Source organism: Primulina huaijiensis, chromosome 13, assembly GCF_012295235.1.
Source record: "Primulina huaijiensis isolate GDHJ02 chromosome 13, ASM1229523v2, whole genome shotgun sequence".
Lineage (NCBI taxonomy): Eukaryota > Viridiplantae > Streptophyta > Magnoliopsida > Lamiales > Gesneriaceae > Primulina > Primulina huaijiensis.
The window spans coordinates 2,533,282-2,560,882 of NC_133318.1; the positions used below are offsets into that span (position 1 = coordinate 2,533,282).

The following is a 27,601-nucleotide window of genomic DNA, read 5'->3' on the forward strand; positions in this document are numbered from 1 at the left end:
ATAATATCACTCAAATAAATATATATAGTAAAAAACATATCTAACATACATATAAATATATAAATAAAATAATATGTAATACTCAGTTAAAAAATTTTATATGTAAAATTGTTATATATAACAAATGATAATAAACTATCAATATAATTCATATTTATTATAAGGATTATATTGATTAATTTTTTTTTAGAGATTATATCATAAATTTAGTTTAAAATTTAGAGAAAAAAAAAAGAAGAAGAATGTGTATTAATGTCCAAATATATCTAAGATGGACAATGAATCACAAAAATTGACTAAAAAACGTAAATAAATAATTTTTTTATATAAAATTTAGAAAATAAAAAAAATATGAATTAATGTCCAAATCTATCTAAGATGAACAATGAATCATAAAAAACCCCTTAAAAAGACATTAATTTAATTTGCTAACTTAAATGAACAAAGAAATGTAAAATAATAATTTTTTTGGCATAAAATTTAAGAAATAAAGAGGAATGTGTATTAATGTCCAAATTCATTTAAGATGGACAATGAATTAAAAAAAACCCTTAAGATAACTTAATAATTTAATTGGCCAACTTAAATGAACAAGGACATATAAAAAAATTCACAATTGAAGTGGTATATTTATATGTATGTTAGATATTTTATATCTATATATCTTTCATAATCTTATCTCACAAAACAAACGAAAACTTCTGTATTAAATATTTATATATTTATTTATAGATTAGATTAACAAAACAATCAATTTGCTTCCCCATTGGCATTATCAGGTAAGGATAGAATAGGATCGCAAATGCATTGGGATCTAACAAAGACTGCTCTTATGCCAGCTATGGATTCGGAACTCCCCTTTTATGGATAGTATAGGTAATAAACATTATGTCGAAGATCGCACACTAACACGATATTTGGGACATTCAATTGTCAATTGGTAGGCAAGAACTTTTATGTTAGGCAACCCTATAAATTTAAGAGGTAAAACGTTAATTTTTTTAAAAGTTTATAGGTAAGAATTTTTCCAAGAATATATCGTTTGAGGGGCCTATGTCTTCCATTTTGACTGTCCTTGCTTTCGCTATCAATTTATTTTTGAAAGATTTTACAAGTAACTAAAGCCAAAATATACATCCAGTTATAAAAAAAAATCCCGTGTGTTTTTTATGTTGCTTAATACATTACATCACATAAAAAAAAATGATGTTATTCCTCTTATAACCATTATATAATCCATTGATTAGGGGGGGAATGATTTTTTGGTAACGTCATCAACACACAGACAACAAATATACTCAGCGATAATTAACAAAAAGTTAATTTCATTACTATGTAAACAATTATTTCGCAAATTTTACTAAATGTATTAAATATTAATCATACAAAATGCATAACATAAGAAAATTGTGGAAATAAATATCAACTATGTTTGGCTCCGTATGCTCGCCCTACACAATTTCTCGGGAATAACATAATTAAGCTACAACTTCTAAGGATGCTGGATGTATTAATTACAAAACATGTATGTTCTGCATATTAATTAGCCTATAGATATATATAAACTAAATTTCATAAAATTAAGAACTATGCGGTACTTTAAAAAGGGACAAGAGAGAACCTGAAGGCTAATGCAACATCTAAAACAAGCTGCATCTTTAAGATACAGAGTCTAATGGATTGATGGGCAACCTGCAAAAGGTGAAATAATCGATTATAGACAAAATTCAAAAAGAAGGTTGCCAAAAGATAGTTCATTGTGATTAAAACCGCCAGGGGAGAGGTTTTTTGCCTGCTAATTTACGCCTTGTCGTCCTTGTTCTCTTTTCCTAAATCGTCTCCAGATTCAGCCGCCTCTTCATCTTCATCATCGGACATGTTATTTATGACTTCCGTGATTATTTCTTTAATTTCTGATTTCCTATGCATCAGGTCTATCCCAAAGTGATTTCCTGATGTGACATTCCAAATGGTTAACATCAACAAGATTAAGATGGTCTTAACGTGGTAGAAATGAATGACGGGGATAAAGGATGTCATACCGAGTTGTTTGAGAATGTCAGATAATGTTGCCTGCATTTCAGATTATATCAAACATGTAAATGAGATATAAAAGATTCATCATAGCCAAAACTACGAAAATGTAAGTACAACTTACGGTGTTGAAATCTACTTCCTTCAGTATATTTGTTACCACCGCGTGCATTTCTTCTTTAGTGGGTTCTTTCTTTGCATTTCTGCTGCTTTCCTTTTTACCTATCACAAAAGAAAGTAAGAAAAACTAGATTAATTAATATAATACCTTGAAGTAAATTCTTTGGAAAGCTGAATCAGGCAACTCTTAAAACACAATATCAAACCATATCAATAAACATTTTACTATTTCAATCCGAAGCACCTTACAACATGTTCAAGCCCAATTGAAGAATTTTTTCACCATTATTTGCAACGTGGATATGAGTGAAAATTGATTGTGTTTAAATAACTTAGAATAGCACCAGGTATCGTTTCCTACAACTTGAGTCTAGTAAATATGCAATACCTCGATCCTTCTCCACCACTTTGGCAGAAGACTTGCTTGCCTTTTTCTTGCTTGAAGATGTATCCTTTGGAGATGTACTTGTTTCCTCTCGCTGCTTATCACCATTTCGTTTCTTAGTCGGGGGTGTCCTTACTTCACTTTTGGATTCAGCTTCAGAGACACGTTTCTTTGATTTAGAACTGGAAGATGTTTTGGTCGAATTGCCAGGGGTGTCTGGCGCTTTGGCCGAGCTTTGTTTACCAGCTGCTTTGGACTTCTTATCAATCCTAGTTCCAGCATCCTTTTTGGTGCTTGTCTTCGAAGAACTCTTCTCAGGAAGCATCTGCTTCTTGGGTTCATCTTGTTCTTCATCTTCTTCCTCTGGATTGGTTGCCTCCTTGTCACTATCTGCTCGAGAGACAGTGTCATCATCGTCCTGGTCATCTTCACTTAGTGAATGCTCACTTTTACCATCATCTCGTTCCTCACTTGAATGCTCTCTCTTTTTCCCAGATTCAGAGTCCAATTTTGGTTTCTAAATGCAGATAAGACCAAATGTCATTATAAGTGAAAGCAAATACCGGTAACTGTAATGGAAGAGACATAAGATTCTACCCCATGGCAAGCCCATTTCACAATCACATACTGCATTTATATGTACTTGTCCCACAGGGGTTGCCATGGTTTGAAGGTTCAAATGCAAAGAATAGGTCCATGTAACTGGCTATTTAACTTGCCAGTCTAGCAGCTTTGCTAGCCCAATAATGGAACCATCGCAGAAAACCGAAAAAGAAAATTGCATTCGCCATTCTGAAATTTGATAGAAACCATTCACCATCGGTATCCCCAGACGACATAACAGATTAGATCTAAAGTCGAGACATCAAAAATACAAAAAACAACAGAGAAAAAGAAAAAATAGTGGGTTATAAGAGATGATTTAGCAACCATAATATTTTTTTCAATCGACGGTCTCATGGCACTAAAGCATTAAATGCTATATCAGACTCCTCATATGATGGTGACCTCACATCACAATTCAGAGTTATTATTAGAGCTGTGAGCTATGTTGTAACTAATGGAAAAACAAAAAGAAAAAAAAATAAACACCAATACAGCGAGAAGAGAGTTAATGAAGGTACCCGTGGAGTGGCAAAAACCATATCTGAGCAGTAGAAACCGACACGGCCTTAAAATGCACATACTAATACATGTTTGGAATGTACTCAGAAACAATGAAAACAGATACCCAGGATAGATAACACTACGCATTGAACTAATACCCAGAATAGATAACACTATGCATAAGATTGAATTGATCAATTGAAGCACAGTGCATTGCAAATGGTTTAACATAAGTCCATCGTATGGTCTCATTAAATCTTTCCTTTGCATTCCAAAATATAATTTCTCACACTTTCCCTGCAAATTATAATTATTTAAGACCAAACCTTTTTAGATTTTCCAGCAGCCATGTCAGTAGAACTTTTGCTTGCTGAATTTCTGCTCTTTCGCTTCTTACTCTTCAGAGATTCGTGTGAAAGAAAGAAGAAATATCATATAGCTGCTCAATTGAATGCATCAACAAACACAAAAATAAGATAAGACTTACCTTATCCTTTTCAGCGAGTAAGATATCTGTTGTAGCATGAGGAGATTCCAAAAATTCTAGTAACTTCACAGAGAGTTCTTCCTGGAAAACACAACTGGATATGATCAAACAAGTGAACATTTATGATGTCAAGCAAAATCAAATAAGGAGATTACCTTCTTTACAGTAGCTTTGGAGACAGGAATATTAAGGACATCACAAAAATCCAACAATTTTTCTTTCACACATTTGTCAAGCCTATCTTTAATTTTAGCCCTCTGCTTTTCCTGTTAAACACACCCATTATAAATTTGAGTTAATTGATCATGCACAAATTATTTATGACTCGGTCCAATAACACGGCACCACCCAGGGGACAATACACTTGCGCTATATAATTTGAAAAAACATATTCACATCTTAAAGATCTGAAAAACACAAAAGAATATATTGTTTCTTCTTTGACTACAAAGCATGACCTGTCGTTTTAAAATGTGGCTACATCTTTCTGGAAATAATAGGCCAAATATTACATCTCTGTTCCCTTCCTCTAGAACTTAGTATCCACACTCAAAGACCATGGATGTGACACCAAATAACAGCAAAGGAAAGAAAAACATACCTCATTTTCAATCCACACAAAACCAGAAAAGAGGCCTATATTTTTCTTCAAAGTTTGCACCTGTAACAAAGCATGCAGTGATCAAAATCCACATCAATGGAAGAAGTTAACTAGGAAAAACCTAAACATGAAAACGATGAAATAAAATGACAGAACATAAATATTTGACATAGAAAAAGGAAACCTTTGCTTTTTTTCCAAAAAGAATGGTGTGAAGAAGCTGTAGGTTCTCATCAGCTTTTCTCTTAGACAACTTGAAAGCCACTGAAACAATTCATAACATAGATAACAAGATAGAGGCCCAACAATAACAAGATCATCCAATATTAGCACAGATATAAAGACAGAAACCAGCAAGGTAAAATGCATTGAGATGGCGCCCTACGTGCAGTGCTGTTTCACTGGTTCATTTAAAGTCATGTTTTCCATCTGCCTGAATGCTATGTTTGAGTTAATCAGGTGGTTTTTGTTAGTAGAAAGAAGAGGAAACTTTATTACATAACTGCAGATGACTGTGTACAGAACTTTGATTTTACGCATTTAGTGGAATCAATTTCTAGTTTTTTGCCCTGTATTTTGACAAAATATTCTCTGAAACATTTGTCTAAAACATATTCTGGGACATCTTTTTAATTAAAGTGATTATAATCATAGTTGTCAAGGGCGCAAGGCGCGCCGAGGCGCACAAGGGCTCTGGAGCCTGAGGTGCAAGGCGCAAGACGAGGCGCGCGCCTTACCGAAGCATGGCGCACATTTTTTATTTTCTAAAAAAATATATTTATCTTATATAATATATTAAAATATAAAATAATTAAGTCACAATGTCACACAAAACAACAAATAATTAATGAGTTTATAATAATAAGTAACACAATTAAAATTCTTCAATCATCCAAATCAAGTTCATCTTTTTCCATCGAATCATCAGAGTCCCTGGAACTTTTGGAGAAGTTGCATTTTCAATTTGTAAACTTGGGCTGCTAGGGTTTGGGGTTGAGTTGGGCCTTTTGCAATTTAAGTTACTAATTAAAAAAAAAACAAAAATGCAACTTCTCTGTTAGTGAATTTTTTTAAAAAAAAACAATCTCAGGAGCGCCTAAGGCGCCCCCGATAACCCTTTCAAGGCGAGCTCAGGCGCGCGCCTGGGCTCGCCTTTGTGAATCGTTGGACGCGCCTCTCGCCGAGCCTTTGACAACTATGATTATAATACAATGACAAACAAATCAAATCTTTGTTTTGCAACGACCAATCACCAACAAGCTAGACTCATCAGCTCAGCAAGAACAATTGGGCCAGATCCTCATCCAAATCACAAACTAATAACAGAACACTTGTAATGGAACAAAAATTGCAAGATGAGGCTAAATAAAATAAAAAAACATGTCAAAACAGTAAATTGAGTTCTATATTTAAAAGGGAGACCAATGTTACAAACTTCTAAGCATCCCTCCAGCAGACTATCATAAAAGTTAAAACCATCCCAAAGCAAAGAGAAACATTGAACAAATCATAATCTTGTAAAGGAAACTCAAGAAAGTCGACAGAATCATAACAGCAATCACGATACCCTATAACAAATAATCTGGGGCAGTATCTATATTTTCATTTTAAAACCCTAAGTAATTTTAAATTCAGCTGGAAAAATAATATCATACCATTTGGGATGTCTTTAAGCTTTGTACCTTGACCCTGTTGGCATAGAATCAATGATGTAAGTACAGATAATATTTTATATACCTCCTCTCTTAAGTAAATATCACATATTAAGGAGCTTCTTTAAAGCTTACGTATACAAGTTTTCTATGCATTCTCCCTAATCTTTGGCAAATCTAAGAGTACCGAATGCAAATCTAAGTAAGGAGTAAAAGCTTTTGATTGAATATTTCCCTCAAAATTTCTTGCACATTGCCTTAGTCATGCTAAATTCAATTCCATTCATACAGAGCTGAGTTCTTCACTGTTACCATGGAAGTGATCTTAACTAAAAGCAAGAGTTTTTCCTCATGTTTCTCGTCTACCTCCATTTACCCTCAGAAGCATAATATATACACAGCCTTGTAATTTCCCAAGTCACAACAGAGCACATCTAAGACTCAAAACTGAATTTCATAGATCTATAAAAACGTCTCATAAACCCTTCCTATCTGTATCATAGGCAGAGGAACCTACTAAATATATAATCTTTCTTCAATCCACTTTCCACATTGTTTGTCATCTCTCCACTCACATTATTACAGAATCTACATAATTCACTCTCTTAAAATTGCATACTTAACAAGTATTCCCCATCTCAAGTCTTCTTTCTCCGATGCAAATACCAAATTTCCCAACAAATAATAACAAAAGTGTATCTGAATGAAAACTGTAAGCTCTCAGCGACACTATGATTTCTAGGTTGAAAGGTACCTTCTCAATGGCCACAAGCTTGGTGGCAGAGCCCCTCACAGTAGCGTTCGCCACATATCTATCCACTGTTTTCCTTTCCCTTGTTGGTCTCTCAATTCCTGGTGTCCTCGGAGATGATAATTCTGCTTTCTCACTTCTGCTCTTACCTGTTTTCGAGCCTTTCTTTGAATCTCCCTTCTCTACCATCGGTTCTTCTTTCCCTTCTCCTTTATCTTCTTCTTCCTCGCCACTCCCTTCTTCTTCACCGCCTTTTCCCAGCTCTTCCTCTTTCACCCCCTCTTCCTCCGCAACATTTCCTTCATCTTCTTCCTTTTCCTCAACCATTTCCACTGCCTTTTCATTTACCTCTTCTTTATCTCCATAATCCTCCTTTTCTCCCAACTTTTCAGCACCTACTGCACAGGAGTCCTCCTTAACATCGTCCTTTACTTCAACTTCAGCCGCATCCTTCTCCTCTTCATGAACCCTGCCCTCTTCCATTGTTTCCTTCTCCGAATCCATAAATCAGCAAAAATTCAACCACCACCTAAAACCCTAATCGCCTGTTATGGGAGAATGTGCTGACAAATTTCACCTGATAAGATTTAGGGGAGTTTGCGGCTCGATTTTCAGTTAAATGAGTTGCAATTGAAGGATTTAGGGTAAATTATTCGGGACCAAAAGGCGGGCATGAATGGAGTTATACGCAGTTTGAACATTTTGGCTGAAAATTACTCTTTTATTTAAAAAAAAATTTAGTTATATTTTTTATTGCACTCATTATTTTACAAGAATTATTTGAATTAATTATATGGACATTTTTTAAAATAATTTATAAAAATATTTTATTTTTGGAAAAAGTAATTTCATATTGATGGGGTTAAAAACAAAAAAAAATTAATTTATGTAAAATTAGTAGTATATTAGATCTTATATTTTTAAAAATCAGATATAAAATATTTTATCTGATAAATAATTTTTTTTATAATATAAGTGTAAAATATGTTTGATTTTAAAAAAATTAATGATATATTAACTTATTAATAATTTTAGTAAGCTTTATGTCATGTAGATTCTTGGATTGATCTATTCATTTTAAATATCTGCAATATTAAATAAATTTTTAATAAATTAGTAGCGATAAATTCATAATCATATCGATCAAATATATTAAAAAAATAAAATTGTCTTCAAACTCGTAAAATTGAAATCTTAATTGTAATTCGATATTCATTAATAAATATTGAATCATTAAAAATTATATACGTTTGTTTTAAAAAAACAATGATATTATTTTTAAAATAAATATAAAATGTGTTCAATATAAAATATTTTATGTAGTTTTTTTTTCAAAACGAATATTTGTATAAAACTAGAAGTTAAAAAAATAATTTAAAATTAAACTTCAACTTCTTTATAATTTTAGTTATACACAAAAAATATTATTTAGATTAAGACCGATGTAATAAAAATAAAGTCAAATAAATCTTATAATACAAAAAATTTTACATCAATTTTGTTAAATAAATATTGTATTTAAATCATTCAAAAAAAATTATTATTTTATATAAAAAAATATTATTTTTATGATAAATATAAAAAAAGTTCAATCTCAATGGCCGCCATGGAAAGAAGCTCACAGGAGCTGGAGCTCTACACCATTCCAAGCTATTCTAGTCAGCCCCCAATCATTATTAATGATTTGATATTCGTACTTTAATCTTTTTGCCCTTACCCTGATTTCTTTTTTTTTTTATTTTTTTTGGGTGATTTGAAGGCTGGTTTTCTTGGATAAACATTCACGAGGTGGAGAGATTTTCGCTGAGGGAGTTTTTTGACGCGAGCACGATCACCAGATCTCCCAGGATCTACAAAGAGTACAGGGATTTCATCGTCTCAAAATACAGAGAGGACCCTTCCAGGAAACTGACGTTCACCGAGGTGAGGAAGTCGCTGGTGGGTGACGTTAGCGTCCTGCACAAAGTTTTTACCTTTTTGGAGAAATGGGGTTTCATCAATTTCGATGTTGCTGACGATAATGAGCGGGAGAATTTCGGTGGTGGGAGTGGTAAGACGGCGTCGTTTAGGGGCGAGGAGGAGGAGGAGGAGAGTTGGAAGGGTAGGGTGAAGGTGGAAGAAGGAGCTCCGTATGGGGTGAGAGTTGTGGCGGCTCCTAATTCGATGAAACCGGTGGTGCCGCTGCCGCTCCTACCCCCGTCTGTGGTGGTGGATGGTGGTAGTTTTGTTGGGGACGTGGGGGATAATGGGTTCAAGTCGCCACCATTGATGTCGTATTCGGATGTTTACGGGGAATTGATGCAGCAGGAGAAGTGGAAAGGCTTGACTTGTGGGAGCTGTAAGGAGACTTGTGATTCTTCCCGCTATGAGTACACAAAGGTAATAGAAACAGTTCCCTATTGATGCTAATGTGTAATGCGACGAAAGCTCAACGGCCTGCGAAATATCATATTTTTATTGATAATATGTTTTTATTGCTTCTTTTGTTTTTTTCTTTATTTTTTGTTATTTCAAGAAACGTAGTGTTTGTGTGATTAGTATTTCCATACATCAGGACGGAGGCTTAATTCTTTGTGAAAACTGCTTCGAAAGTGGTAATTATGAGAAAAACATGTCTGCTGACGATTTCCAGCTGAATGACAGTGCGAATCAGGCATCTATCTGGGCTGAAGCAGAAACCATACTTCTTTTAGAATCCATGGGTTAAGCATGGAGATGATTGGGATCTTGTTGCTAAGAATGTTGGGGCGAAAAGCAAACTGGATTGTATATCAAAGCTCATACAACTGCCCTTTGGAAATCTTATGGTGGGGGCTGCTGATAAAAAGAATAAATTTTTGGATATAGTGAACGACGATAGTCATTCTAAACAAGCAGGATTAGCTTCTGAGGAATCGAAAGAATCTGTGAAAGCACGCAATCTGAGCGACGAGCTGAAGGATGTTGATCGTCAAAATGGGGCCGCTGAAAGTGAAGGTCCAGCACCAAAAAGATTGTGCACTGAACTAACTTCGGATTATTGCAGTTCTTTGATGAAACAGGTCATCGTAGTCTATTTGTTTACTGTATTTCTGCTTCATTCTTTTTGAATTCTTCGATTTTTTGTATCAGCAATTTATTTTTAGCAATTTCCAAACAGACAATACAGGAAATTTTAGTGTGGACTTTTATCGACTGTTCGTAGTTGTATTTCATATTTTTGAAGTATTAAACCGTTAGTAAATAAATTATGTCTGGATCTTTATTTCAGATTTTCTTGTTGGTGTTTATTGCGTATTATGTGCTGGTATTCCGACCACATCATGCAGAATGATGTTCTTGTGGAAATCTGATTCTAGAAAATTAATTAAAGAAAATATGTCCCCTTATTAATTTATATTGAAAAAAGTAAACTGTTCGCGGTGCAAATGGAGGCTTCAGCCTAATACAAATTTGCTAGTATGTCATTTAAACTTATTTTAAGCTATCAACTGGTTGATATTGTTTGCACTCCTCGATTTTGACATATACTCTTATCAGATAGCTCATATTTCGACCGTGGTGGGCCACACATCACGGCTTCTGCAGCTGAGGCTGCAGTTACAGCCCTTTGTTATGAAAACCAGTGTTCGAGAGGAATATTTGAGGATTATGATGATTTTCTTGACCCAAAAACAGTCATAAATACACTAGATTATTGGTTACCACCTTCCCTAAATAAACCAAGATAAACTGAGTCATTATTGTACATTGGGGTTGTAGTTTTTATCTTTAAAAGGAAGGTTGTTATTCAGACGTATCAATCAACAAGGGGGTCAATTTACTTTACCCCTTCTCTTTTGTTGGACATTTATTAGAAAGTAGAGTATCGATAGCCTTCGGCTCACTGAGTCGCTAAATATTTGATTATTGTGTATCCACAGAAATTCTGAAGGAGGCATCTGTCACGAAGAGCATAATAAATACCCTTAAGTTTGAGAACGAGGGCAGCTGCTGCAACAGCACTTGGTGCTGCTGCTGCAAACGCCAAGTTGCTGGCTGATCAAGAGGAGAGACAAATCCAACTTTTGATGGCCACTGTACTGGATGTTCAGGTTGTTACTTTTGCTGTTACTGGAAAATTAAGAAGGGTAACTTTTTTAGGATTAATTGATTTGGTGAGATTTCTTGGTTTCACAAGATATAGGCCTATTTTCTTCATAATCTCTTGATGCTATTGTACGAATCAAATTTCATATGGTTTGATGGTCAGCGTTTTTGGGAATTCAAATTCATCCATTTTATCAGAGCTTGATGATTTCGATTTATATTTCTTGCTTTCCGGGATACCATAAGCATTCGCTTACATTCTTTTCATGTGATTCAGCTCAAGAAGGTGCATCGCAAGACGAAATATCTTGATGATCTGAAGTCAATCATGGAAAAAGAAGGTGCCCAAATCCAGGAACTCGAAGAATCTCAGGTCCCGGAACGGCTAAAATTGTTGCAAAGGATATGTAGTGCTGGCATAAACAAACCCAAGGAGCCTTCCTCTGCGAAGTATCAAGGTGATACTGTTCAATGAAATTGGCATAATAATCAGCTTTCTTTTGCAGTATTGTTTATCACAGTTATGGATTATTTATGTCGGAAAATATTTTCAGTAGTATGTGTAAACTGTACCATACTCCCATATAAAAATATCAAAGATACAAACAAGAAATCAGCCAAAAAAACACTCCAAACCACATGGATATAACGTCCCCACTAGACAAGGAAGTAAAAGCCAGCTGGATAAGAAAGACTAATGGATTCTCGTAGTATATATATAATCGAAAGCCAACACAAATGCATCGTCTTCTACACGAACATAATGCTTGTCACTGGTATCGTCTTGGAAGATGTGCCAAATCTCCGATCAGCTGATGAAAATACGTCGAAAACGAATACTTCATGTATCGTGTAAGATAATAACTAGCTTCGTTGAAGACTCAAATCTTCTGTCATCCTAAGCAAATGCAGTATTTTCCTTTCGATCCCAGTGCACATGTTGCATCAACATACTTGCCCGCCAGCAATTTTCTACATGCAGCAATGCATTGAGGCAGTGTGCATGGATTAAGATCAATCCCAATTGCACCCTCCACATTTCTTGGACACACAGTCAATACTTCACAAAATATAATGCATATTACCACTAAATCCCACTTCATGTGCGCCATAGCTTTCTTTCCCAGTAATATCTAGTTGTGGAAGAGGATTCAGTTTAATTAATAGCATGACGAAATGTACCTCTTAAGCTTGGTATATATAAAGATGGAGAATAAAGGTTCACATACTTTTGATGACGTCGTGCATCAGATGTACATGGGCATGTATTTAGGGTGGTATCTGATATGACCCGCAAAAGCTAACCGCCTTTTATATGTTCGTCAAATATAATATTATGGAGAACTATATTTTTGATCTCGTAACTTGTATATTTTATATATTTAGTCATGTTATCAGTCAATTCACGCTTTTAATCTAGTAACGTGCATTTTTTTCAATTACAATCATTTTTTATCGGAGTGTTGACGTGTCATCATAAACGTGAACAATATGCAGCGTCATATCAACATTCTAATGAAAAATGACTAAATTTAATATTTTTTCCACCAAAACAACTAATAAAAAAAAAAGAATGTGCTGCTCTTGCTAGCGAATATTCTAGTTATTAAAATTGCTTCCCCTAATTTAAAGGACCAACAATGCCATAGTTGAGGATAAATAAACATTTTAGGCTCAAAACTTTAGCTTTAAATTCCACAAAGTTATTTCCTCCAATGTCATTTAAAGTCAGATCAAATAGAGATGACATGACGGGCCTTAAAAATATTTGGTGACTTTACACATGTAGGACTTCAATAAGAGTTATTAAAAATTGGTTTATGGGCATTATTTTTCAATTGTTTAAAAAAAAAAGAAAGAAATTTGATTTATAAAAAAATATTAATCAGAAACTAATTATTTTGATTAAAAGAGAAATAAAAACTAGCAAAGCAGCTCAGTGTATGAATTAACTGACTGTATACCCCCATCCCACTACTTTCTTGGAGTGAAGCAAAAATCTTTCATCCAATTCTTACAATTTCCTCTTTCAAACGTTGTCGTGATGGTTGTTCGAACAGTATTCATCACGATCCATGAACAAGGACTTCAAAGGCATCATTTCCATTGTCATATTGTTGCTCTTGAATTCGCTTCGCCGAATCTACTAATGTTTTGGGACAATGCCATAACTCAATGAGTTGAAGTGAATCTATTTCTCCTATGCCACAAGGAATCTCATCGATCCATCGTGCACCTTTGAGACACAAGATTTCAAGGCGTGGGAAGTGTTCTCTTTCCACTTCCCAACTCACCAAATTATCTAAGGAAGAACAAAAGTATTTGAGTAGAAGAAATTGGCCTTCCGTCGGCGTCCACTCGGAAACTTGTTCAACATCCATATACATCATCTTGAGCACTCGAAGATTTGGGAGAGACCCAATTATGGTCATATTTTCCCAAGGCAACGGAACCTTTTCTAGAGTTAAATTTTTAAGACTTATTGGGAAAGAATGGTTCCATATCTTAGAGAAATTAGGAAATTTGAACACAGAAACTTTTAGTTCTTCCAGGTTTGTTAGACGGAAAAGATTGTTGAGATTCAAATCATCCCATTTAGCACGGGTCACATGAAATTCAACTATCAATTTCTTTAGATTCACAAGCATTTTAATGGCCTCTTCAGTAAATTTGAAATTGATCACTGTCTCAAGTGTTTGAAGATCACTTTCGTGAATGATTCCGATGTTAGAGGGACACGATAAAACAAAACAGGTGTTCATGATCAGATGCCTTAACTTTGGCATTTCCAAGATTTCATAAGGTACTTGCAATGCTCGTAAGTCGGTATTATGAGTAATTATAGTCTCAAGATTGGGAAGTTTGGATATTGAGGCTGAAAGGCCCATATTTCGCGCATCCAAACACCCGCAATATTTGTAGAGGTCAAGCCTTATTTAAAGTACCGATAACCCATATAATCAACTCAAGGCCTAAAATTTATAAAGAATCGTAATTTATTTATTAAAAGAAAACAATGAGTCAATCTCTCAATCATATCAATAAGTAAATAAATCAGTCTTTCAAAGGACTAGCCAAAATATCTAAAAGGAAATATTCCACGAATCCTAAAAGAACTCAAATGAAAGAATTCAAGTCTCCAAACTCTACGGAACATCCTCTATGTCATCATCATCCTCAATGATCTCTTCTATATATTCTACATATTCGTCTTCCTCATTCAGATTATTACCTGAAAACAAAATTATTCAGTACACTCCTGTATCCAGCCATTAATTCGATCTCAAGGATAACGACAAAAGCTTTCACAAAAATAAATAATAAATACACATGTAAATAAGATGACAGAATGGGATAATAACAGAATGACAGAACCCAGATAAGAATTTCTATCATGCAGCACTTTGACCATAGGGAAACAAGAGGTGGCTCACATGCTTCCCCACATGCAGCACTTTGACTCGCAGGAACCAAGAGGTGGCTCACATGACAGACAAAACAGATTAACATCCCCCATGGGACACCATCATGCAGCACTTTGACCATAGGGAAACAAGAGGTGGCTCACATGCATCCCACATGCAGCACTTTGACCCGCAGGAACCAAGAGGTGGCTCACATGACATACATATCATCCAGAATATCACCAGAACATCACCAAATACAGAATTCCAACAAATAAGGAACAATAAAGCATCGATAACAACAATATGCATCCAAATTCATTATTGTGGAGCTTTTGCGAAATAATGTCGGAATAGGAGTGTACGCACCTGAAATCCTTAGCTTAATTGTGAATACTTAGACAAAATCTCCCCAATCTCACAATCTAAAACCAAATTAGTTATCTCAATTAACAGTGTCTTATTAAACTCCAACTTTAAAGCAAATATTGGAAATATTTCTAAGATTTCTGTATGTATTTCAATTAATTATGGGTTACTATTTTAAAGTTTACCATTATACTATTTTATTAAATATACAGATATCTAAATAATTAGTTTTAGCACCAATTTCATATAAAACGAACATTAGAGTCATTTCTATCTTTGACACAAACATTGAAGTTTTATTTAAATTTATATCTAAGACTTGATAATTCAACTAAAGTCACGGTAAATTTTCAAAACTAAGCTATGATTTATTTAAGATGTTTACACATAATATTAGAGTTCAAGAAGATAACTTTTCTATAGAATTTGATCTTAATCCATCAAAACTATTTATTTTTAGATAAATCAAGTTTCATAACCTTCGAGAAATAACACACTTACAAACTAATCAGTAATCCATTTTTTTAAAGTCGCAAACCAGTTGCTGGCTAATTGAATAATTGTATTATACATCAGAAACCCAAATTCTATTCAATCTACCCATTCAATCTCATTCCGGAATATACATAAATTAAGGTTTCCTTGGAAAGAGAACAACTAACATTATCTCCAAAATACAACTAACCTTGGACTAGAAGAGTGCACAACCTAAGCTTCCAGCAGTAGGAGTCGGTCAATTGGTTGGGTGAAGAAGCCTTCTTTTTTTTTTTGAACGGCGTTGCTGAGATTTTCCTTTGGGTAGGGTTCTCTTTCTCTTTTTTTTTTTTATTTATAAATATATGTGTATATACGTTATGCAAGATAATGGGCCAACTACTAATTATTGTTTATTTGTAAGCCCATTAATTAGTTAGATTCTTATATACATATATTTATGAAATTTAATTGACTAGGGTTTGGGGTGTTACAGAGGCAGCATCGGGGCGTGATGCATAGTTGAAGGAAAACGAAATGTACCTTAAATTGACCAATGTTGAGATTTCATCTGCCAACTTCGGCCAAGTTACTTGGGGTATATGCAAAACACTGATTCGCCTACAACATAGAGATAATATTGGTCCCCAATATATATCGCGGAAGAGAAGAACTGTACGTACGCTTGAATCTAGTATTCGCCATTCCTGGCGATTCTGCGTGCAATGAATGTTAAGGCGACGATTTGGATCCTTTATGGTTTCTATTTGGTCATTCCTCATAGATGAGACATGATGTAGAAACTCCTCTTCCTCAGCTTTTGCTATACAAATTTCCCTCAACAGATCATGGATTCCAATAGTTTGGATTTTTCCATCCGTCCCTTTTTCGCTCACTAAGATAAGGCTTCTTCTAACAAGATCCTCCAAGAACCGTTCTCCCACATCTTCCAAGCATTTAGACTGATCACTTGGTTTAAGAAATCCCTCTGCAACCCATAACTTGATTAGCTTAGAAGCTTGAATCTCAGAATCTTCTGAAAAAGCTGAAATATAGAGGAAACATGGCTTCAGTCTAAGAGGTAACCCATCATAACTCAGGCATAGTATGTTTGAGCAATGTAGCGCGATGCTTGGTTCTGTTGAACTTGTATTTTCCGAAATATTTTCCCACCATTCTTGCATTGTGATGTCTTTAGAAAGAAGTAAACCTGCGACCACCACAATTGTGAGAGGAAGTCCCCTACAATTTCTTGCAGTCTTCTTTCCGACCTCTACCAATTGGAGAGGACAAGATTCTTGTCCAAAAATCATTTCCCGGAGTAGTTTCCAACTTTGATCTTCGTTCAAAAGTTTCATATGGTGAAACGGTGCATTAGAAGATCCTGCATGAACGGCAACATCTGATAGCCTAGTAGTTAACAAAATCCGACTTTTTATACCATCTTCTGGAAATACCATCTTCACATCATCCCAAGCCTTGTTACTCCATACATCATCAATCACAACGAGATACCGCCTACCTTTGAGATTTTGGTACACAAGTGTTGCCAATTGAGCGTCGCTCGGACCAGGTTGTCCGAGAACAGGTTTTTTCAAGTCGCGAAGAAGCCCCGAAAGAATCTGTCTCCTTTGATACTGTTGAGACACTGTAATCCATGCGCAGATGTCAAACTGATGGGCGCGGAGTGAATCCTCGTAAGCTTTTCTAGCTAGAGTGGTCTTCCCGATTCCTCCCATCCCAACAATCGGGATAACTTGGAGCACAGCTGAATCTTCGTATAACCGTTCTTTGATTGTGTTCAAGTCATCTTCGAATCCTACAACCCTGCTTTTGGCAGTGGATAAGTGGCCGGCTGAAGATGAATAAGTAATGGGTCGGAGCCGGAGATCTTCGGCTGGGTTGTTCTTCATCTTCGCTGCCTCTTCCCAGATGAAACTAATCCTTTCAAACGCGATGTTTAAGTCTCTGTCTAAGCTCATCTTGTTCCAATGAATCGAACTCGAATCATCACCTGTAGACACCAAACATAGATAAGAATCCATGAAATCTTGCGCGTGATATGCGGCATTTCTGATTCCATTTCCCGCAAGATCAGGTGTTCCACCATACTTGTCTGAATAATCTTCGAGGAAAGCGATGAGAGATTCAACCTTTTCATGGAGAGACACGATTTTAACTCTGTGAAGAGGATCGACATATTGTTGTTCAAGATTCAAGATCTGTCGAAGCGATCGAGCAAGAGAAAGAAGTGCAGCATAAGCTGCGGCCATTGGAGCAAAGATCAATGCGTTTGATTAATCTTTTAATTAATTTAATTAATTAATAATCAATGGGAAATGATTAATAAATCACCTATACTATACTTTTATTCCTGTCAGGAAAAATAACTGTTTATACTCTCTTATCTATATAAAAAAATAAAAAAAAAATTAGGATTCTATAGTACGCATTTTTTAGATGAAAATTGATACAAAATATTAAAAATATGATATTAATATATGATATTTGAGTATTAAATATTTTATATCTGATACTCATATATGATTTTTAAGTACTCAAACATGTATAACAAGTATTGTTATTAATGACTCGTGTATTTTCTTGGATAAAAATAAGTACAATATTTTAGTACAAAATGTTTCAAATCGAGTATTAATATATGATTTTTGAGTACCTAAACATGTATAACAAATATTGATATTAATGACTCATGTTTTTTCTATGATGAAATCGGTGCAAAATATTGATAATGTGTTACTAATCTATGATATTTGAATATCAACTTTTTCAGATATGATACTAATATATGATATTTTGAGTATCCAAATAAGTATAGTAAGTGTTGATATTAATATAATTGTTTCAATTTTATATTTAAAATATTATCTTTTGTATTATACGTAAAACAATTGGTACTCAAATATTATATATTAGTACTATATTTTCAATGTTTTGTATTGATTTTTAACCATAAAAAGATATGTGATTTTAGAGTGTGCATAAATTTTTTTATGTGACAAAGAATACAGAAACTATTTTTTATATATGTAATATATGGAATAAATCCTACATCATTTATTTTTCTTGATTAATTTCTCTTTATTATATCTTTAAATTTTCACCTTTTTAATCTTCTCTCTAAATTATTTTCTAACTTTTATTATTTTTGCCATCAAATTGGTGAGATAAGTACTATATAAGTGATTTCTTGTAATATTTTTGCCACCAAAATGACTAATCAAATGCAAAATAGAATGTGTTGCACTTGCTAGCTAATATTCTAGTTATTAATATTCCCTCCCCATGATGTACTTAATTTAAAGGACCAACAATGCCATAGTTGGGCATAAATAAATATTTTAGGCTCAAAATCTTAGCTTTAAATTCCCCCAAAGTTATTTCCTACAATGTCATCAAAAGTCAGATCAAAAGGAAATTACATGATGGGCCTTAAAAAAATTTGGTGACTTTACACATATAGGTTGTCGAGCTAATGTTCTTGCACTACATAAAAGGACTTACTATAAGCATACCCAAAAAAAAGTGAATAACAAATTGGAGTAATGATAATAAAATATAAACCAAGCATTCACCAAAAAGAATTTTAGTATATGCTCTTGGGTAATGATAACATATCTTGGATAATAGAAGAAAAATAGTGTCGTGGTCTGATTTTTTATTTTATGCAGAGACAAATTGGTGTCGTAGAAGGTATTTAACAAAACTTATTTTGTTTTAGGAGCTTACAAGTTGTAATATCTTAGTTTAAAAATAAGTTGTTAAAGTATTTTGATGAACTTATTTTAAACAACTTAAATATGTTAATGTGTTTGGTATTATAAAATATTTTAATTGTCAAAACAACCAAAAATGATATAATATTATGGGTTAATGTAAGTAGTTATGTATAAAATAAATCTATTTTATATTTATATTTATATTTAGAATATTTGATGTTGTTTGTTATTTTTAATGTATATAAGTAAAATGTTGATTAAAAAATTGTAGTTAATAATTTAATCAATAAAATCTTAATACTTTTGTTTTTAATAGGTTTCTTGTAAGATGTTTCACGGATTTTCATGAGACGAGTTAATTCTACTCATATTTACAATAATGAGTAATAATTTTTATATAAAAAATAATGTTTTTTTATGAGTGACCAAATAAGAAATATGTATTACAAAATTGACTCATGAAATTGTCTCATAAAAGTTTTAGTATTTTTTTATATATATTCTAATAAAAAGATAGAACATAACCTTATTTTAAAATTCAATAAAAAAAATAAAGAGATAAAGTGAGAATATAAGAATTGGAGATATAGTGAAGATTTAAGAGATATATAAAGATATTTTGGAGAATTGAAAAATTAAAAGAAGATCCTTATTTTTTAAAATAACTTATCACACGTCAAACAACTTATTTTGATAATTTATAAGTTGTTTGCAATTTTTTTTAACAATTATAAGCTCTAAACCAACTTATAAACTAAAAATAAGTTGTTTGTAACTTTTTTAACCAAACAAATTATAAAATATTATACGTTTTAAAACAATTTACAAATTGTTTTTAAAAAAACTTATAAACTCTTTCTGTTCATGTCAAATTGCATCATTTATCATTGAAAAATTACATTATATCCCTTATTCGTTTTACATTTATAATATTATATTCTTTTTAATTGTAACAAAACAAATTAATTTTTTTTAAAAAAAAATCTTTATTAATTAAACAAACTTCGCAAAATTTTGGCATTACCTTGTGAAAACTACCGACGCCTTATATTTGAAGTTTAAAGCTAGAAAAATAAGAAACAATGTAACAACATATTGAATTATGAAGATTTTAATCTCTACCAAAAAAATAAAGTACAAATTATGTTTGATTTATATGAATTATTAATTTAGGCATAGTTTGGTACACATGATAGGATAAACATGTTATATATAATATAAGGATAAGTTAAGGATATATAAAATGTAGGATATTATATTTAATGTTTGGTATGATTTTAATAAGAGTGATTAAATTTATATATTAGATTATAATGACAAAATTAACCTTATCATAATAAATTTTATAATTTCAAATTTGTTGCTTGAGTTCATATTTCTTATCTGTTCATGCGCCGACAGTGCTTGCATTATTTATTTATTTTCACCTAATTTTATATATTATATAATATGATAATTGAGCCCTTGATTTTTAAGATTAATCGAGTAAGACTAATAATTTTATTGAGATTTATAAAAATCATTTATATAACTATCTCGAGTTCATTTATATAATTTTCATATTATATAATATATAAAAATATTTATTTGATGGGGCGGTGAAATGAGAGAACGATATGGTTTAAGATTTTTATATATTTTGAGGGCAATTAAGTCATTTGTGGTATTTTTTATCATTAGATTAAAATTATCACATGTCATAAAAGATATACATTATCCTAGTATAAAAATATTTATCACGGATCATGGGCTTTTTAAGAAAATACCAAACGTGGGATAAGGAGGATTATTTATCAATCTCTCTTATCCAGAGTACCAAACTATACCTTAAATATTAAAGTATCTATACACATGTTATTTTATTAAAAAGAAAGCCAAATATCTAAAGCAAGGTTGAGAAAGAGAGTTTCATCTTTTATCCATATATATTGAACCACAAACAGAATCATCATTCTATACAAACAAACTCAACCTTCAACTTGTAAGAACTAATAGAACACATAAAACCTACATCACTCCTTCAGCTCCTGCATCTGCACCGTCTCCGGGTATAGAAAGCCCTTAGCTCCGGTCGGGTGCTCTCCAGGGCTAGTCATTTACATTAATATGTACACCCACTCCACCATCTCAGCGAAGAACAGCTTCCAGATGAATGTGACCCGAACCCACTGACAGTTGGGTCACGTATCGTTCTCCCCTGCACGCGCGACTCCTGACTATCGCCTTCGTGCAGCTTTCGACCCTTTGGACCGGGATTCTGTTCACTTGTGCCTTTATACAATCATTCAAGAACACACAAGATTAAAATTACAAACCAAACCAGGTTTTTCCTCTAGGGGAAACTGACTTAAAATTTTGGAAAATTTCCTAAAAATGAATCTTTATCATACAATTCCCATGTTTGCTTCTAATACTTACATCTATCTCTCAAGTTTTCATCAACTCCCGGCTTGTCTTCTTTGTTCAATAATTTTCCTTGTGTCAGTTTGGATTCGATGAATCCAGGCGACACGACGGTAATACCGACATCGGGCCCAAACTCGACCCTCCAAGTCTCGAAATATTGGAGCCTGATGAATCAAGAATGTAATACAAGTAGTCACCAGCACAGACTACAATATCATAAAATGTGCAAGGAATTCAGGTAACTAACTCAACTCACATTGTACAAACTCATTCTTGGTGCAGGCAACCACGATGCCGACAAAGAAAGCACAAAAATTCGGCCTCTGCTGTTTCGGAGATACGGAGCAGCGAATCGAGTCATATAAACAAATCCCCAGAAGTTGATATCCTATCAGGCCACAACATATACATACGCTATTGGTACAACTACTTCCTAGATTCAAAGTTGCGCTAAGATTACAAATAAAGGAGTCATTCCATTCTCAATTAGCTCGTAAAAAACTAAATTGAAATCAAAGAATCGGGCATTTTTGGTTAAGTCGACACTCCAAAGATTTAAATAAATACAATACCGGCATTGTTGAAAAGATGATCCACCGCACATACATCAATGACGTACATATAGATTTACAAGATCTCGAATATAGAATATGTGTGTGTGAATTGTTGATAATACTATGAATAACATCAATAATTTTTAAGTAATGATATCAACGAATTGGGCCATCAAGATCAGGCCCAAACCGGATTTTGGACTCCCTGCCCATCCTTAGCCAAGTTAGAAAGCCAATGACGGAACTCAGTATTCTCCTCTAAATACCAGATTTGAAAGTTTAACTATTAATTCAATATATTGTTTTTTTTTTTTGCAGCACTCTTAGCTGCTCTCTCATTATATTCTCAGTCTCTGACTTGAGCGTAGGAGGGGTTACGCTGGGACACCCTCCGGCCCCCTTCTAACGGTCTCTTTCGTGATTTCAGGCCTAAAGTAAATACGAGGTCTGCATTCGGACTGTTATTACCTGTTGGAACTGAACCCTAAATTTTAAGTAATTATCAAGAAACAATCAATGAAATGAAATTGATTACATCTTCCAAAGTGATTCATGGTCTGATGATCAACAACCCTCCTGCATTCCTCCACCTTTACGACGACGTTCGGCGACCCTAACTCGCTAGCCACCTCCGCCACTTCTTGGAGCCTTTTTTCCCTCCTGGCCGCCAGAACCAAACATGCCCCCCTCTCAGCATATTCATACGCAACACTCTAATTGCCACCAACAAGAAAAAACATAAACGTTTCCCATTTTACATTCAAAACATGAACACTGAATCACACATCATTATACCCCTAAATGAGTGTTTGACACCGTTTATAATTAGCTGTTCTACGGAGCCTATAAACTCTTAAAATTTGGTAAAAACTAAAATAAACTATTTTGACGGTTCTTATAAATTCTTAAAATTTTGTTTGGTAAAAACTTCTGATTTATAAGCTGGTTTTAAAAAAAGTTGAGTCAGCGATGCCCCCATCCCCCATGTATTATGCATGAAGTCAAATTTAGTTCTCACATTTATATCTGAAACTTACTTCGCCAATGCGGGAGGAGGTGCCGGTGATGACGACGGCTTTCTCGGCGACATCTTCGCTGAAAAGGGTACCCAAAACGGAGAGGAAGAACTTGAAAATCTGGAAAGGTGGCAAGAAGAACATGAGGGAGAAGAAGGTGAAAGGGGAGCCACCAAATCAAGAAACATGTGAACTATTTCCATTGTAGCTTGAATACCGATGGATAAGAGAGCAAAATCTTGCAAATTTCGATCAAAATTATGTTTTTGAGCGAATATATATGAATATTCGTTACTGTATATACAGATGCATGGAGGGAGTATTGGAGGCAGCAGCGCATGGAGTATACATGACACGTATAATAACTTTTTCCATAAAAATTTTCCGCAACACGTTGTGAAATGATATACAAGTTTTGTGACGCTCTAAGATTATATTTTTGCAACATTTAACTGAGTTGTGTTGTCAAAAGACCCAGAACGTTGTTTAGAAAATTTCTCGCTATGTTTCATCGACATTGAGTGTGCTTTGCGTCGCCATATGCTTACATTTTGTGACGCATTAACTTTGTCATATCACCAAATAATCCAAAATAAAGGTGAGAAAATGAGCGCACACAATTTGTTATCTTAGTGACACTGAACACATTATATGTAATATTACATTTTAGCGACGTTGACTAAGCTGTGCGTAGCGAAAGATCAAATTTCTTCTAGTTATAAATTCGTGTGGACCAGATCAAGAATTTGGATTAATCTATTCAAGTCTTTGTTTTTATATTTGATTTTTTAAAAAAAAAACATAAAAAATGTAGAATACAGAGCGAAAAAGGGAAAAAGTAGATTTTTTATTTATATATTGTTTTTTATGTTGATATATGACATTAAATTTCAATTTTATTTTACCATTTTTTATATAATTTTAGTTATTTCTCGACTTGATGTTGATGTGACATCAATGTAGCACTGAGTGTATAATGTCATCAATCCTACATATGAAAAAAAAAAAGACTAAAATTATCAAAATTGAAAAAAAAAATTATGAATTATTTTTCCTTGTATTTTCTAACTTTTTTACATGTATTTTTTTAAGAACATATAGTTCTTAGTAGAAAATGTTTTTTTTTCTAAAAATGAATTATTCTAAAAGATTTTCTATACAAACGCAGCTTATATAGTAATTTGTAAATTGAATGAAACGTGGAAAACATTTAAATAAATATATAATAGTGAAATCGATCAAATATAATAGTATTTTATACAAAAAATTATTACAACATAATCAAATATAATATTATTTTATAAAAAAATTATTAAAACATAATCAAATATAATATATCACATCTGGAAGACTAGCGAACAGTCGCTAGCATATATCTTTTTAAGAGGAGTCTAGCGTTAAAATTTGTTCTCTTGTGATATAATTTTAAACCAGCAGTATACTTGACGAGACCACGTGAGAGTAAAAAAAATTGCTTTAACACTTAAGACGATCATATTAAGCATGAAAAACGAGGAAAAAAAAAAAAATTTTATAAAAAAGTGCTTTTATAAAAATTTTAACTTAAATTTTTATTTTAAATAAAATTTTTTTTTATAAAAAACGCCAAGATTTAAATAGAATTTGTATAGAACTTTTTTTCGGACTAAAAGATAACACTTGACCCCAAATCAATCATCAAAAGTTATACTCTACACAATTGTAATTTTGAGACTTGTGTCATTTATAACTTGAAAATCTATGCATTTATTACTATAACAAAAATAATTTTTTGCAGCGCGCAAATCAGCTTTCCGCAGCTTACATTTCATGATGCACAATTAAAAGCTATAGAAAGTCATCGGTATTGACAGCGCGCAATGCACGCGGCAGAAAAGTCCATCGACATTGCACATTGCACGTTGCGGAAAATAGCATCATCAACGCGCACTACACAACAGTAGATAATAGCATCCACATCACGCACTACACGTCGCGGATAATAGCATCGACAACGTACAGTTGCACGCAATTAAAAATTTATTGACACCACATCATGAAAAAAAATATGAACAACACACAATATTCATCGTGGATAGTTTTGTATGATTCTAATGTAACAGAAACTGCAACCAAATAAATAGATAAATTTAAATAAATAAATAAATAAACAAAAATTCCAATTGAAAAAATCAAATCTTTACAAAAAAAATTGAATTCAAGTTTAATATTAATCCACATACAAAATTAATAAAAATCACTTTTTTTTTATAGTACCAACACAAAAGAAGGTTTCAAGTACATATAGATTCATTTACTATTGTTGTTGTTATTGTTATCGTCTGCTCTATCTGATTAACATTGTTTCTTGAAGAAACATACATGTCTAATTGCTCCATTAGCTTGGTTTTCCAAGGTTTTGCAGTATACGTTAATGCACGCCATTGATTTCACGCTGTGAAAAGTTGACGTTTTTTAGTTTATTTTAAAAAATTTGTATTCTTATGAGTTATTTAATATATTACTTGAATTAACATAATTAATATTATAATAATTACTAAAAGTACTTTTTCACACTTGTCTCATACTAAACCCGTTTAAACTTGTAAATTTTGAAACTTGCTCGTGACGAAATCTCGCGTTCGTGCTTTATAGATCTTGCTTAAAATAGTTAATGTTGGTTTGCATTGTCACGCCCCGAGACCGGGGTTAGTCGACACCGGCGTTATTCAACAATCACATAATTGCTAAACAACAAGCCTCGTAGTACAGTATCAACCAAAACCAGTTTATATCATAAATATACCATAAAAATATAATCGTCTTTACAATAGTAACTCTGAAAACGATAAAATATGCGGAAGCGTTCACAACTTGAATTAAAAACTCACAAGAACATATTCTTAATTAAAATTCTTCATGCGTCCACTATCAGCCCAAAAACTGATGTCTGATTCTTCTTTCTCTATTTCTTCTTCTGATTTATCTAGGAGGGTAGAGTAAGGGGTGAGTGATATGGTCGTCACTCAGCAAGTGGGGGCCGTTAGAGCACAATATAACAACATGCATAATTTCGAAAATCACATGACTTGCATAACATCGTTTATAGCACATGCATAACATTGACACAGACACTGAGATTCCTCAACTTTCTATGGTTTACTGATATCAATCCCTAATTTTTACTCCTCTAAGGGGGCGAGGCCGAATCGGTTATATCCCCACCGTATGAGGGTCATATCATGGTTGAGATTCCCTCCCATATACAGTCGAATCCTCACAGTGTCTAAAACCATATGACAACCAACACAAGAATGGAGTAAAAGAAGAAGGTGTACTCGACCGTATTTTCATAAAAACGAATAAACATGCATAAGGAATTTTAATCTTTAAAACAAGCCCACTTACTTTAATCGTTGAAGAAAAACACGAAAAATTCGAAAATCATAGAAGAATCATGTAATCGACACTTCGAAAACGCAACAGCACATCGTCCGGAAAATCAGCCGTCTTGAAAAAATATTTACGCCTTATTGAACCGTTGGATCGGACTCAAAATTTCACAATACGTTCAAATATTTGTCAAATAAATTATGAACGGTGGAGATCGGGTTTGGAAGTCTTTTTAACCTGTTTATGAATGAAAAACCGTGGGTATACTGTTTTCCGCCTAGAATCGGAGCAGTTTTTTTGGAAAGGCTATAAATAAAAAACTAACCGTTGGATTTGGTCGAAATTTGGATATGTTGTTCCAAACATATGGAAGAACATTCTGAACGGTAAAGATCGGATTCCGTGTAACAGAACGAGAGAAAAGAATTTCTGAACTTGGACAGAATTTTGATGACTCGTGCAGAATTTTTGGAGAGGAATTTCGAAAATAATGGAGAGAAAACTCGAAAATTGAGGTGTAAATTCTGGATGAGAGCTTCTCCTATTTATAGGGAGGTGACTACTATCCTGATAGTGTATTATCCTCGCTTTTTGAATTTCGAATCAAACTTGAATCTAAGATAATTATCATATCTTACCTATCACATTATCCTTATCCAAATATCCATATCATCTCAAATCTTATAACTCTATCTGTTATAATCTTTATCCAGTTATATCAAATCTTAGATCTTTATCTGGTAAAAATCTATATCATCTCAAATCTTAGATCTCTATCTGGTATAACCTTTCCAACTTTGAATTTATATCTAAAAAATTTACCTGCTTATATCCAAAAATTTCTTAGATCATGGTCTATTTATTTATCCCAAGTTCAAAATATATGCACAATATTATCTTAAATCTTGAGCTCAAAAATATTGTACATGATATAATTATTCACACAACTTTAGATAATCTTGCAATCTTACATCTTAAATAATGAGATAGATTCCCAAAGATTGAATAATCCTAACACATTTAAATTACAAAAATATTATCACGATTGAAAAATCTTGGCT

General features: G+C 33.2%; 2 protein-coding genes, 1 long non-coding RNA gene and 2 pseudogenes across 3 annotated transcripts; 1 reads left to right on the top strand and 4 right to left on the bottom strand.

The window, feature by feature from the left end:
* Positions 1-1,336: 1,336 nt before the first annotated feature.
* LOC140991541 (DEK domain-containing chromatin-associated protein 1-like) lies at positions 1,337-7,848 on the bottom strand. Its single transcript, XM_073461542.1, has 12 exons — positions 7,141-7,848; positions 6,390-6,423; positions 4,919-4,998; positions 4,735-4,794; positions 4,289-4,399; positions 4,134-4,214; positions 3,973-4,044; positions 2,543-3,056; positions 2,159-2,256; positions 2,043-2,073; positions 1,793-1,952; positions 1,337-1,692 (listed from the first exon to the last, which is right to left on the bottom strand). Exons 1-11 carry the CDS (start codon positions 7,639-7,641, stop codon positions 1,801-1,803), a joined length of 1,734 nt encoding a protein of 577 aa, XP_073317643.1. The 5' UTR covers positions 7,642-7,848; the 3' UTR covers positions 1,337-1,692; positions 1,793-1,800.
* Positions 7,849-8,729: 881 nt separating this feature from the next.
* LOC140991913 (SWI/SNF complex subunit SWI3A-like) lies at positions 8,730-11,764 on the top strand (annotated as a pseudogene).
* Positions 11,765-14,427: 2,663 nt separating this feature from the next.
* LOC140991659 (uncharacterized) lies at positions 14,428-15,942 on the bottom strand. Its single transcript, XR_012177933.1, has 2 exons — positions 15,664-15,942; positions 14,428-15,034 (listed from the first exon to the last, which is right to left on the bottom strand). It is a non-coding gene; the product is annotated as an uncharacterized lncRNA (long non-coding RNA).
* A 7-nt stretch (positions 15,943-15,949) lies between these two features.
* Positions 15,950-17,768, bottom strand: LOC140991863 (putative late blight resistance protein homolog R1B-17; the record flags this gene model as incomplete). The annotated part of the gene is made up of 1 exon (XM_073462027.1): positions 15,950-17,768. A coding segment is annotated over exon 1 (1,776 nt), but the record flags the coding sequence as incomplete, so codon positions are not given.
* A 3,436-nt stretch (positions 17,769-21,204) lies between these two features.
* Positions 21,205-23,371, bottom strand: LOC140991864 (11-beta-hydroxysteroid dehydrogenase A-like; annotated as a pseudogene).
* Between the last annotated feature and the right edge of the window lie 4,230 nt (positions 23,372-27,601).

Coding starts and splice junctions, on each gene's coding strand:
- LOC140991541 (XM_073461542.1), bottom strand. CDS start 7,641: ATGGATTCGGAGAAGGAAACAATGGAAGAGGGCAGGGTTCATGAAGAG. Junction 4,795..4,918: donor TTTTTGGAAAAAAAGCAAAG/GTTTCCTTTTTC, acceptor GCTTTGTTACAG/GTGCAAACTTTGAAGAAAAA. Junction 4,215..4,288: donor CCAAAGCTACTGTAAAGAAG/GTAATCTCCTTA, acceptor TGTGTTTTCCAG/GAAGAACTCTCTGTGAAGTT.